The 14,087-nt window shown below is 51.7% G+C and overlaps 2 protein-coding genes across 2 annotated transcripts in view; both read left to right on the top strand.

Moving 5' to 3' along the window:
- Nucleotides 1-257: 257 nt before the first annotated feature.
- On the top strand, nucleotides 258-4,561 carry FAM167B (family with sequence similarity 167 member B). The gene is made up of 2 exons (XM_032787815.2): nucleotides 258-804; nucleotides 2,959-4,561. Exons 1-2 carry the CDS (start codon nucleotides 490-492, stop codon nucleotides 3,220-3,222), a joined length of 579 nt encoding a protein of 192 aa, XP_032643706.1. The 5' UTR covers nucleotides 258-489; the 3' UTR covers nucleotides 3,223-4,561.
- Nucleotides 4,562-8,761: 4,200 nt separating this feature from the next.
- Nucleotides 8,762-14,087, top strand: part of LCK (LCK proto-oncogene, Src family tyrosine kinase) — a 29,437-nt gene continuing 24,111 nt past the window's right edge. The window contains exon 1 of the mRNA XM_032787806.2: nucleotides 8,762-8,935. The gene's annotated coding sequence lies outside the window, so the exon portion shown is untranslated. The remainder of the gene's footprint in view (nucleotides 8,936-14,087) is intronic.

Genomic DNA, 14,087 nt, shown 5'->3' with positions numbered 1-14,087 from the left:
TTTGCTCTGGGGCTGTATAAGTGCCTGGGGGTGGGTCAGGAAAAGCCATGAACAGAGCTTCTTTCTTTCTTTCTATGGCTCTGGAGCAGCCCTGAATCTCAAGTGACCTTTCAGCCTCCCTTGATCTCGGAGCTGGGTGGAGAAGCAGTTTCATTTCTGTCCCAATAATAGACCGGGAAGGGAAGGCGCATCCGTGGGATAAATTACTTTTCGCTCCTACAGTCCTTTATGTCCCCATTGAAACTTCCTTTCAAAGAACAGGGTGTCTCCTCCCAGCTGGAGACAATAATCTATTTTTTTTTTTTAAAAACACCTTCCCAGGCCTCCAGGCAATTAAAGTTCCTGCTCGTTTATAATCATCACCAAGTTCCAAGGCTTTATTGTTCATTCCAGAAATAAATAGTTCTCCTGCTGACACGCACACATGCAGAGTGAGCCAGCTCTGCCAGAGGCAAACGCTCCTCACTCTTGCACCTTGCGAGCACAACCATGTCCTTCAGCCACCTGAAATTCAAGGAGCTAGGGGAAGAGGAGTCGAACTCAGACAAGGAGAACCTGGACAGCGTGAAGGCCCTGACGGCCAAGCTGAAGCTGCAGACTAGGAGGCCTTCCTACTTGGAATGGAAGGCCCGCGTGCAGAGCCAGTCCTGGAGGAACGGGGTCAAGGAGGGAGCCATCAGCTCACTGAAGGAAGAGCAGGGCAGAGAGGTGTTTCTGGAGGGGACTCAAGCCGACATGCCATCCAGGAGCATCTGTGGGTTTGCCACCATGGATGATGCCCTGGAGTGGCTCAGGAAGGAGCTGGTAAGTATCCCCTGGTAGCTCTGTTGGGAGCACGGCCTCTGTGGGAGAAGAGCAAGAGACAGAGAAGGCAAGAGATCTTAAACCATTATCCCAGGCCCCGCAGCAGGAGGGCTCCTGGGCTGTGGAGCTCAGGTTGACATCCCCAGGGCTAAAGAGAACTCCTGGGGGAAGGGGAGGGACTAAAAGGATGCTGGAGAGGAGGAGAGAGAGCCCCTGCCATGGGCTGGATGCTCAGCGGTTCAATTTGTACCTGGCTTGGGTGTCACATCCATGGCCCAGGGGGGTCAGTTTTAAAGGTGGCATGAGGCTGGTTTGTTCTCCATCACCCTGCTTACTTCAGCCCTCAGCACCTCGAGCAGGGCTCATTCCCTGGGTTAGTATCCCTGGAATCCCAGCTGGTGTTTGGCATTGTATTGTCCATGTACAAAGGAGCCGTTTCAACGCCAACATGCCCATTTCAGTGCCTACTTTTCTCCCTAACTCTGGTGTTTATAGGCCTTGATTGACATTGTCTTTGAGCATTTGTGTGTGTGTGTGTGAGCTGTCTCTCTCTGCAGGGGGACCCCCTGCCAGGAAGGGCTGCTTCCTTTACCCTTGCAGTGAATCAGGGCGGATTCATGGCAACATGGTTCCTCCCTGAACCAGTCTGGTGCATCCACAAGCATCACATCTCACAGCTGTCCTCTCCGTGCTAAGGGGAAGCCGCTGTAGCCAGCACCGGCTCAGCTGGACCCAAAGGAAACACCTCACTCCTGGGGTTGCAACCAACTGTTGCAATCAATGCTTGTGAAAGGTCTGGGCAGCTCCGATGTGCAGATGTTAGGGGGGTGCACATGTTCTACCAGTTCAAGGTGTTCCAGGCACCATTTGTTGCAACCCGTCTTTGCTTAGTGTAGACACGGCCTCTGTGTGTGTGTGTGTGTGTGCGCGCGTGCGCGCATCAGTGCAACTGTATGTTTGTCCCCAGCTCGGTCCACGAGTCTGTAAGTGCTCGCACACGTCTTGTCTTTCTGATTGTCTCCACATTTCAATGTGTTTGTGCCTCTGCGTTTGTGTGTCTGTCTGTACCTCTCTGTGTGTCTGTCTCTGTCCAGATATCTCCGTGGGTGTCTGTCTCTGTCTATGCATCTCTGTATATCTGTGCATCCATCTGTATGTCTCTCTCAGTCCATGCATGTCATTGTGTCTGTGTATCTCTCTCTCTATCCGTGTGTCTTTCTGTCCATCTGTTGCTGAGTGTCTACGTGTCTGTGTGTGTTCGCATGTCTCTGGGTTTCCTTTGGCAGTGTGTCTCCATGTGTCCATGTCTCTATTTCTGTCCATAAGTCTGTGTGACCACATGTCTTGAGGTTGTCTCTGGTGGTATGTGTCTCTGTCTGTCCGTGTGTCTCTGTGTTTGCATGTCTCGGAGTTGTATCTGGTAGTGTGTGTCTGTCTGTCCGTGTGTCTCTGTGTGACCGCATGTCTTGGGGTTGTCCCTGGTGGAGTATATCTCTGTCTGTATGTCTCTGTGTGTTTGCATGTCTCAGTGTTGTCTCTGGTGGTGTGTGTCTCTGTCTGTCCATGTGTCTCTTGTGTGTTCAAATGTCTCAAGCTTGTCTCTGGCAGTATATGTCTCTGTATGTTTGCATGTCTCGGGGCTGTCTCTGGTGGCATGTCTCTGTCTGTGTGTCTCTGTGTGTTCACATGTCTCCGGGTTGTCTCTGACGGTGTGTCTCCATGTGTCCGTGTGTGTCTAGCAGCGTGTCTCCATAGGCCTGTCTACACAGCAAACCGCAACCTGCAGCAGCGACTCTCAGAGCCAGGCTACCGCACTAAAAATAGCTATGCAGATAGTGTAGCCTGGGCTGGAGCTTGGGCTCTTAAGCCCACCCGATCCCTAGACTTCAAAGGCTGAGCTCCAGCCCATGCCATATCATCTACATGGCTACTCTTAGCATGGCGGCCTGACCCGTGCAAGCCGGGCGGTGTTGAGCCGGACTCTGAGATGCATTGCCGCAGGCTGCCACTCGACACACCTCACGTGTCTGTACCTCTGTCTGTGTGTCTCCGTATGTCTGGGACTCTGCATTAGGGCTGCGCTCTGGCTCAGTGACGGGGTGACCTGTGCTCCGGCTGGGCCCCTAAAGGCTCCCCTTTCCCTCCTCTGCACAGCAGGAGATGCAGGCTGTGGATCACCAGCTGGCGAGGCAGCTGATGCAGCTGCGGGGGCAGATTCACCAGCTGAAGGTGGAGCAGGTGTGCCACCAGCACAAGGAGATGCTGGACAATGCCACCTTTGGCCTGGAGGGCTGTGAGGAGGACACAGACCTGCTCTGCAACATTCCTCCCAAGGCTGCCTTCTTGCTCTCCACGCCACTCAAGCACATTGGTGTCACACGCATGAACATCAACTCCCGGCGCTTCTCCCTCTGCTAAGGGCCCTGGCCTCCTGCCCAGGGCTGTTTGGGCTGGGCACCTCTTCACGGCCCATCCACAGCTGGGAGCATTAGCAGGCACCACTCGCCGCGCCCCAACCCTGGCCCATGTGCATGCACATATACCTAGACGCTCAGGCTGAAGGCTCAGGTCCTGAGCGGGTGGGTCGGGTTATATACAGGCCAGCGTAGCGGTCAGCCCAGTTACGGCAGCCGAGGGAAGTGGTGAGTGTACAGCGTATTCCCCCCTCCCTGATGACTGGTGTTGCAGGTCTGTGGGCTAGCAGGGCTGCCACCTCTCGTCAGATGCCGCAGCCTGTGGCCTGACCCTCTCCTGCCATTCACAGCCGCCTCTGGTCAGTCCCTGCAGTGTCCTGCGCTAGATACAGCAGCCAGCTAGAAACCAAACCTGACCAAACTGAGGCTGGGCTAACGTGCTGCATGGATTGCCTGGCACCAGAGCTGCAGAGACCTGCCAAGTCAATGCAGCGCTGAGCTCCCCCCAGCCCAGGTGGAGCTCAGTGTGGCCCCTTGAGGAACTGGAGCCTGTGACTGGTTTCAGGCCCTGCAGCAGCCATGCTACCCCTTCTGGGCCTGCCTTGCAAAGACAGGTGAGTGTGCTCCATGAAACCAGTGCTGCTCACATACCCCACCCCTCCAACGCCAGTAGCATAGCTCTGGCTAGGGGCCAGTCCCTCCTCAGCCAGCTCTGTCCTAGCTTAGGAAGCAGTGTCTGTAACGCACAGCGCTATGCACTTACGTTAACCCTGGAGTCACACTTGCCTGAGCTGAAACACTAGCGCTGCGGGACCAGAGGTGCACAGGCAGCAGTGGCAGGTGCTTGCCGAGACGGGGCAGGGTTTGGTGAGCAGCTTGGTGAATTCTCCCCAGCCTGGGAGCCTCGTGGCTCAGCTGGGTGGGGGAGAGGGGGAGGACTAAGGCATTTGAGATGCACGTCACGCTGCTGGGTCCCATTCGCTGCTGCAGAAAACCCAAGAAAAAAGTTTCCGTGCAGAAATAAAAGACAGCATCTGCAAAGGTGTCCTTGTTTCCTTCTGTCTCTCACACACAGTTCAGCCTGGCTCCATCCCCAGACACAGCTGATCAGGGACATACACACAGTCAGCTCCCTTTGACCTGCAGACACGTGTATGATCTGGGACACTGACAAACGGGGCCTCCTCGCTCAGACTCACGCACCCACCCACCCACAGACAGAAACACACAGGTCAGGCGGAAACACACAATGAAGCAAAACTGCCTTGACTCTCAGCCTCTGACCAGCCGTCTCTTCCAATTCGGGCTGCTCAGCCTATCCGTCCTTGACCACGCTGGCAAGTGGTTTTGTGCCCTCACCCGTCCCCCTTCAGCGTTGCTGGTTTGGTTGCCTTCTAACGAGCGCTGAGAGCATTGGGTTTGCTGCTCTCACTTCCGCTGGGTGTTGTTGTTTCCACTCGGTTTAGCTGAGGCCTCAGATGAGGCAAGCACCCACTTCACAGTGAACCTATGAGCAGCCCTGCCTAGCCAGGTGCCTTTTCTCCTCTATGTGCAAAGAGGCACGTTGGTTGTGCTCCATGTTTCACCTTCTTGCTATCTCCTAGTGTGATCATCCCTGAAGACATTTGCAGTTTTCCCCTGGAACTTTTTACAGGAGTGTTTGGAAATCTCCGCCGCGAGGGTAATTTTCAGGGGAACGTTAGTTTTTACAATCACAAATGGATAAAAAAATTGCACTCATCCAAGGATCTCAGAGCACTTTACAAATTCTATTCAAACCAGCTGAGACTGGTCAGTATCATTCTGCCTATTTTAGATAGGGGGAGAATGAGGCACAGAGACAGGGCATGACTTGCTCCAAAGACACGCAGCAAACCAGTGACAGAGCTGGGAGGACGATCTAGGAGTTGGTCCTCTTCTCAAACCATTAAACTACCCTCTCTTCCCAGAGCCAGGAATTGAAACCTGGTGTCCTGACTCCAAGTTCCCCGCTCAGAACATAACAGCACATTACCTCTGTTAGAACCGAGAGCTCTGAGTTGCACTGAAGGATCCCATTAAGTGATCATTATACTCACAATATTCAACAGAAATAAAGGAAGATTTCCTGGATTGAATAATAAATAGACCCAGTTGAAATTTTTAATACAATAAGTTTTTTTTAATTAAAATGTTGGGTTGTTCTTTATAAATCTTTTGCAAAAAAAAATTGGTAATGTTAGTGACATTTTTAGTTTTATGGGGAAGCCCAGTTTGGACAGGTTTTCTCAAAATTGTTATCAGTAAATAAAGTATGTTGCTCACCATTTTGCTAATCTTTTCAATAATGTTTTTCATTAAAAAAAAAAATCAGGACAAGTTCTGAAAAAGTGGGGCCATTTCAAACCCTTCCAAAACAAAGCAGAGAAACACACGGAAAACTTGCAATTTTTACAAAACTACTGTTTCATTTTTTGACCGGCAATAAATAATAATAATGAATTGGCATTAGCTGTTTTTACAGCACCTTTTGTTCTGAAAGCTCCTTAAAGCCCTTTGCAGCCAACCCATATCCAAGAGAAGAGCACTCCAACCACCACTGAATTGCAGCCATCTTCGGGGTGGGGCCAGGACTTCAGGCCGCAGCATTACACAATACTTTAGGACAGGAAGTCAAGATCTTGTCACCCTTGCAGAGGAAATTGGGGCTGCAGAATGTAATTATATCAGCTGGAATCTGGCCAGAGCTCAATGTTAGCATCTCTGTTGGGTAAGAGAGCTTAACTGTAGAAGTTTAAGCATTTTCTCTTGTCCTGTCTCTTGTGAACATCTTAGATTTCCCTCCATCGCTTTGCACTATGCTCTGCAGGGATTGTCTAGTCTCCAGGGACAGAGTCCCAACCCAGGATATCCTGAGAGCCTTGTGCACAGTGCAGTTAATTCCAACACACCAAATTAGCTGAAGTTGAATGACCTGCATGAGGAATGCAAGGTGCCAGAGCCTGCGCTGTGATGAGGCTGCCCATGGCTCATTAGTGCTGTTACAAGTGTAGATGGAAATGACTCTGTGCTGGGCTTGGGCTATCTGCCCTACACCCGGCAACAACCCCTTCTTCAAACTGCTCTGCCCCAGATTCAGCTTCCTGTCTTCCCCTCCCCCTGCCCAGCGCAGGCTGTTCATACCTGTGGCTTCACATTTGATCTAACAAGCCAAGACAATAGCTTTGCGGTTCCTCTGCTGTCTCCAGCAACTGAAAGCGCATGTCTGCTGGAGAGGGGCTGAAAGTGAAGCTTCATGACTCCGCTCTTCTTTGTCTGGATGAGGGAGAAAGAATCAAAGCCCTTGTTTTCTTCCAGAGACTCTCTCACTCCAGCTGGGTTAATGGTGTTGCTGGATGCTGGGGCTTAGGTCACCGTGTCTTGTGGCAAGGCAGTGTGGTCCAGTGGCTGGGCCATTGGCCTGTGACTTTGCCGAGTTGTGTTCGCGTCACACCTGGGACCCTGTACAGGTCACGTCCCCTCTGTTTCCACCCCCGGCTCTCTATTTAGAGTGTAAGCACGTCAGGACAGGGACCGTCACTTGCTAGGTGTATGTACAGCACCAAGCACAGTGGGGCCACTGGGGCTACCGCGAAAAAAAGGATCAGTGCGAGGAGTAGAGCCGCTGGGCTGAAGTAGGAACAAAGGCTCCAGCTAAGGTTTAACTCCACCAGTTTAGCAAGTGTTAAAGGCTGCCTGGGCTTATCTACTCTGGCCTTTCAGAAGGCAAACACAACACTCCTTTAAATAGACAAACCCTTTCAGCTCCCCCACCCCTCCTCTCCCTGGCCCAGTCAACACTAAGAAATTGGCTTCAATTCTCCCGGAGTATTTCCCAGGGCCACTGGGGCTTCACTCAGCCCCGGGCTCAGGATTGTGATGCGCTCAGATATGATGGGGATTGGGACCATGGCAGGGGCAGCAAGTTGTATGGGTCTGTGGTGCCCAGACTCCAGCAAATTCAGGGCCCAGGGGGTCCAGCTCCGCCGATGTTTGGGGCCAGATCTCTCCTCTTGCCCCCTCCCCCAAAGATCCCTGCCTGCCCTGGGCCATGGGCAGCTGCCCCCTGCAGATCCACGCCTCGCCAGCCACTGCCAGCTACAGGCTGAGGCAGCTGCTGTGCCTGCAGAGGGAGGAGGGGAGGAGGCGCATGGCAGCCCCCCCCCCCCCGGGAGGGAACTCCGAGGGGGGGTCCTATCCTGGCTGGACCTCCAGAGCAGCAACCTGGGGAGGCTTCGGTGAGTGTTGTGCCCAGGGAGGGCCCCCCACCCTTGGAGCTCGCTTCTGCTGGTAGGGAGAGGGATGGAGGGAGTCCTCCTCCCTGGCCCCCAACCCCGGGGCAGCCTGCCTGCTGCATCCCAAACTCTTCATCCCCGGCCCAGGCCCCTGCACTGCACCCCCTCCCACACTCCAACCCTCTGTCCCAGCCCAGAGCCCGCACCCAGCACCGAAACACCCTCCCAGAGCCTGGCCCCCAACTCCCTGCCCCAACCCAGAGCCTGCAGCCAGCACCCAAACTCCGTCCTAGAGTCCACACCCCTCCTGCACCCATACTTCTTCCCAGAGCCTGCACCCACCACCCAAACCCCCTCCCAGAGCCTACATCCACCACCCAACCCCCCTTCTGCACACAGCACTCCAAACCCCGTTCCACACTCCCTCCTGCACCCCCAAGCCTCTGTCCCAGCCCAGAGCCCACACCCAGCACCCCAACTCCTTCCCAGAGCCTGCACCCCAACCCCCCTCCTGCACCCCAATACCTGCCCCAGTCCAGAGCCTGCACCCAGCATCCAAACTCTGTCCCAGACTCATACCCCTCCTGCACCCAAACTCCATCCCAGAGCCTGCACCCCAAACTGCCTCCTGCAGCCAAACTCCCTTCCAGAGCCTTAGGCAGGTGCAGGAGGGTGGGAGTGGGGGTTCGCGACTTGGACCTGTTCTGGGCACCACCAAAAATTATACAAACCTGCCTCCCCTGAACCACCGATAGGTTGCCAGTTGCTGCACAGATTGACCAGCTGGTAGTCATCCTGGTGACCATGGTTTTCGGGGAGAGGGGTAGGAGGGGCAAAAAGCTTTTTTTTTCTTTCTCCTCAGTTTCCCCTGCTGCGATGTGCAACATTTGAGCTTGTCACCCAATGAGAACACAAGTCAAAGTCCCCCACTCCCCTTCCCTTCCCTCCACTCCCCTCCCCCCCATATTTTCTTAACACCCTCTCCCCAGAAGACCAGTGAAGAACAGCAGCAGGGCCCTGGAGCTGGTTGCCCCTCTCAGGGCTTCCATCGGGTCCCTGGAGACACCTGTGCAAATGTCAGGCATGTGATATCCAAGCAATGTGGGTTACGGTGCAGCACTGTACCAGCTGCTTTCATCTCTGGAGCCACTAGTCCAGGACTGGCAGGAAACCCCTGAGTGTCTCATTAGCTCTGTTCATTTTGTGGTTATAGCAAGTGCTGAGAACAGACTTCTCAAGTTTGCTTATGATACATCAGAGGCAGGAAATCAGGGAAAACAGACACCAAGCGAGAACAAGCGCTCTTGCAATTCCCTGATGTGAAGGACTGTTTGGCTGCCTCTGGGAGGTGAGAGCCTCGCTCTGGATGAGGTGGATGGAAATGATAATGTGACTAGGAAGGGAGTGGTTGCTCTATGGCCATGGAAATCTAAGAGCTGCTGGTGTCCACCTCACTGCAAACAGGTAAGGGAAGGCAGGGGCTGTGGGCAGCCCTGGAATGGTGTCTTCGGGTGGGAGTCAGGGTTTGCCACCGTGTCGGCTGGCATGAGGGGTCTGTGCTGGCTCTTTCAGAGCCCCGCTTGGGGAGTAATGGGTTCTTTGTGGGAAGGATGACCCGCAAATCTATACCCACTTACCTCCTTGGAGGGAATGAAGTGAGCACTGCAGTGAGTCCGTCAAGGATCTATGACCATGGCATCTGGGCAATACATCTGGGCAGGGAGACAGGAAGACTCTATCTCCTTGGCCTCTCTTGGAGCACACTGTGTTAATTTGGGGATATTTGGACAGACAGACCCACGTTTTAGTTTGAGTAGATCATGGACAGGCTTCCTCCAAAACAAAGCTTCTCCAAAGTGCCCCATCTCCTCACATACTAGGAATGGCAAATTCAGAGGGGTTCCCCTCAGACAGCATACCAGGCATCTGGTGACCCCGTTGCTCCAAAAACCTTAACTTCCTGGGCAAAGCTAGAAGATGTGTCCTGAGCCAGCAGCCTTGAAACTGGACTGAAAATATGCTGGAGGGTCCGTTTGTTGCTGGGTTGTTTTGTCCCTTGGAGCAGCTCTCTGAGATACCATAAGTCTCAAGAATCAGGGAAAATCCATCTCTGCAGTGAAGAGTCACTGAATTACTGCTGGATGGTATTGTTCAACTTCGGTGGCTCTGATATGAACTTCTTTGGTGCAGACACCATGGCAGGGCTGGCTTCTTGCCTCGTGTGGCTGCAGAAAGAGCTGTGTGTCCCATTCCCCTCTAAGACACATCCTTCAATACCTAATTAGAGCAGTACAACTCTTTGCTCTGCTAAAGCCACCCCAGGAGCCACAAGTAACCAGAGAGGGGCCCAAGATGCAAAGGGCAGGGTGCTTGGAAGCCAGGTTTTGTTCCCTCTCTGTAAGAAATGGGAAGGATCAGACATGGGTAGTTTGGCTGCTCTGAGCTTAAGGCCGTTTGAGCCATTGTCCACCCTCCTTCCATCTTGCATTCTTCTCCTTGAACCAGAGCAGCTGGACTATGTGTCTGCTGGTGCTGGTTTGACTGGCCTCAGGAAACACAAGGGTCTCTCCTGTGCGCTGGTCAGCAGTGATTGGGCTGAGCGTTCGCTTTTGTGGTGAGTGGCGACATTGTTGAATACCGCGTGTTCTATCTAAATTTAGTCCCTGTTAAAACAAGACTCTATTGCATCCTGCTCCAGCAGGCATGTAGGGTCAGTGCTATAAACTGAGGGACTGGAGCCTGAGTGATGAACCCTGGAATATTTTCAGAGATGGGGGTGCCACTGTTCTTTTCACAACAGCTATCCCCAACACACCCACCCACACGCCTCCCAAACTGCGTGGCACAAAACCGTGAGAGGAAAATCTGCATGCACACACACAAACACACACAAACACATACACAAAGCCCGACACAGATGAACAGACACAGCCACACAAACAGAAGCACTCAAACACGCAGTCACTCAGACACACACACAGAGAAAGCCTAGACAGATGCACACTGACGCACAAACTGATAAACAGGTGCCAACATATGTAGGCAGACTGACACATTCAGTCACACAGCCAACCACCCAAAGACACTGACATACACTCATCGACAAACCCATAGGGAGACACACAGACACAAACTCACACAAGCACACAGAGGCAAATAAGTGCAGACACACACACACACACACACACTGACCAACACAAATGTTCAGTCACATAGACAAACACAGTCACCAAAGAGAGGCAAAAACAACTTCAGAGCCAAAATCCTCTTTGGCCTCAGATGTTGCTCAGATGATACCGATTTTCGGTGGAAATTGCTTTGTGGCTTAAGCATGAACACCTCCTACCTCGCCCAGGATTCTTGTAGGAAGGAAAAAACACAACCCTGGCATCTTTTGTCTTTTGCTAATGCATCATATTTTAAATGTTTGATGTTATCTCCAGGCAATGGTATTTGGGACAGTTTGAGGTTTTTCTTCCACGAGGATGGAAATTTCTTTTTAATTTATTTGTTTCCTTCTTGTTAATGGGAGACGCACGATGCTAAACTTCCGTGTCACAGCGGAAGGCCATAGGATGCCATTTAAAATACAACAAGGCAGCACCTCACACAGTTCACTTTACCCCTCTTTGGAAGTGGCCTTGCCGAAAATAATCAGGTGCCAGCCTTTTGGGTTCTTTAGGAAGCAAAGGCCTGAAAGCATTTTTCCTCAGGCAAGTCTACACTACAACCGCTGCATCGGTGCAGCTGCATTGTAGGGCTTTGCTGAAGATGCTCTAAGCCGACGGGAGAGAGTGATTTTCTCCCATCTGCTTAGTTACTCCACCGCCCGACATAGCGCTGTCTACCCAGGGATTACGATCTGTAACTTGGTCACTCAAGGGGCTGGATTTTTCACACCCATGGGACTTAGTTATACTGAAGTAAGTGTAGTGTAGACCTGGCCTTTGCAACCTTGGAAATATGGGTAGTTTCTTCCTGGTCTTGGTGGCGAATGTCTTGTGGGTGTCGGAGATGCAGATTCGGGTTTGGCTGCCTTAGCTGAAAGGTTTGGAGGGGCTGGCTACCAAAGGGAGGGTTTATCCCCAGTGTTAAATAGGTGATCATGAAAAAGAAACAAACCCCAGAGAGTTTTAAACATCTGGGGAGTCAGGCCCTGCATGGACTCGAGCTTTATCTAGAGCAGGGGTTCACAAACTTTTTCATCTGCCCCCCCACCGCAGCCCCAACATGGCCCACCTGTGCCACAACAGCTGTTCTTCTGCATAACCCGTAGATTAAAAGCCAGAGCCGGTGGTGGAGGGTAGCAAGCAGGGCAATTGCTGGGGCCCCACACCACAGGGAACCCATGAAGCTGAGTTTCTTCGGCTTTGGCCTCATCCCAGGGAGGAGGGACTTGCGCTTCCGCTTTCTGCCCTGGGCCCCAGCGAGTCTAACACGGGTCCTGCTCTCTGGTTTATTTTGGGAGACCCCCTGAAACCTCCTCGCGGTCTCCCAGGGGGCCCCGACCCTGGCTGAGAAACACTGATTTCGAGCTTGAGACGAATTGTTCCCTCTAGCTCCCCCACCCCATCCAAACCCAGAACTCCCTCAGTCCTGTGCTGCTTGTGCCAGAAGTCAGTGCAGTCCCCCTAGGCTGTGACCTATATCCAGCCTGGGTTGAGCAGAGCATTTGTAGTTCATTTGGAGTCATGCCAGCAGGGCAGAGCCATGATACAACGACTGATGCAAGCTAGTCCTCCGGTGCTGGCCCACAGTGAACTAGAAACGCCTCCATGGCGTTCCGTTTTCACTTCTTTGGTATTTGTGATCTCACACTGGGGAGTTCTCCAGCCATTGCAGGAGACTTGCAGGGTAGACAAGACATGAAATTCTAATATTACAGTCCCCTGAGCCAAATTAAAACTATTTAGAAGGGGAGAGTGAGGAAGCTTTCAGACCTTTCTCTCTGAAGCAAAGAAAGGGAACAACAATCCCCAATATTTTTCCACTTTCTAGGTCTCCATTAAGAAACATCCCTTCTAAGTGCTGTTAGCATCTCTGAAACTTCCAAGCCAAGCGACAAAGGTTTTGCCAGCCCATCTTTGCTCTAACTTCTGTCCACCTCATTTGGGCAGGAGCATCCTCTTAGTTTCTGATAACATGGGTTTCTGTTTTAACCATACCTAGATCACGTCCAGCTCACCAGCCAACAAGATCAAATGTAATGTTTAAAATCGATACAATAGGGCCCGTTGACAACACACTTCTCTGTTCATGAACAAGGGTGTGTGGGCACATGCGTTCACATAACCTCGCAAAGATCTACATGTACACACACATCCTGCAATAAGAGCCATGTGAGCGACCTCTGTGCAGCCTAAGAGCCCCTTGACTTCCGTGGGGCTTTGCACAGGTACAAAGTTTCTGGTGTACGGACGCTGTTGCAGGATCAGGACCGTGGACACAATCACACACTGTCATACTTACGCACACACACACACATTCAGTTACCCAGATGTATAGGCCACATCCTCACAACAAAACCTACATTGTGGATGTGTTAAGGATACAACAGAAAGCAATGAACCCCTGGAAATTCACGGTTAGCTGAGCAATGCATCCTGTGCTTCCGAACACAAGGACACACATGGGGCCCGCTCCAATACCCGCAGAAGGCACTGACAAATCTCGCATTGACTCCAACACAGCAGGACCCAGCCCAGGGTGATGGTTCACAGGCCAGAATCGATAAAGTGAGAAGATGGGCTACTGCAGGCCCTAGATGTGGGCACTAAATGGACTCTGTGCTGATTCATTCTAATGCCGCACAGGGATATAGTCTAAGACGATTCAGAAGCATTTGCAGAAGTACCTGCAGAGACCTCTCTCTCATGACCACGAGAAGTGCCGGGGTGACTCAGTGAGAGCCACCGTTTCACCGATGCTTCCCAGCCCTCCGATGTGTCCTTGCATTCGTCGGCTACTTGCCTTTATGGGAAGAAAATCTAAGGGAAAAGGAGTTCAGGGGAGCTGGCCGGTTCTCAAGAAGACAATATTAAACACACAAGCAAACTATCCCGCTGCAAAGGAAAGCGTAGAAGAATAGTAAGAGGCCAATATGGCTCCATCGGGAGTTCTCTAATGATCTGAAAATCAAAAAGGAATCCTACAAAAATTGGAAACATGGACAAATTGCTAAGGGGTTACAAAAGAATAACATGAACATACAGGGACAAAATCAGAAAGGCTAAGGCACAAAATGACTTTTACCTTGCAAGGGACATAAGAGGCAATTGGAAGAGGTTTTATAAATACGTTGGGAGAAAGAGAAAGACGAAGAAAAGTGTAGGTCCTCTACTTAGCGGGGAAGGAGATCTAATAACTCGGCTGAGATGTTAAATGCCTATTTTGCTTCAGTCTTCACTAAAAAGTGTAATGGTGACTCAACACAATTAATATTAATAACAAGGGGAAAGGAGCACAAGCCGAAATAGGAAACAAACTTGTTAAAGAATATTTAGATAAGTTAGATGTATTCAAGTCGGCAGGGCCTGATGAAACTCATCCTATGGTGCTTAACAAACTTGCTGAAGCAATCTTGGAACCATTTGCCATTATCTTTGTGAACTCCTGG

Source organism: Chelonoidis abingdonii, chromosome 25 (genome assembly GCF_003597395.2).
Source record: "Chelonoidis abingdonii isolate Lonesome George chromosome 25, CheloAbing_2.0, whole genome shotgun sequence".
NCBI classification, from domain to species: Eukaryota; Metazoa; Chordata; order Testudines; family Testudinidae; genus Chelonoidis; species Chelonoidis abingdonii.
Note: the sequence above shows the minus strand (reverse complement) of the source record. Positions and strands in the feature narration are given on the sequence as shown.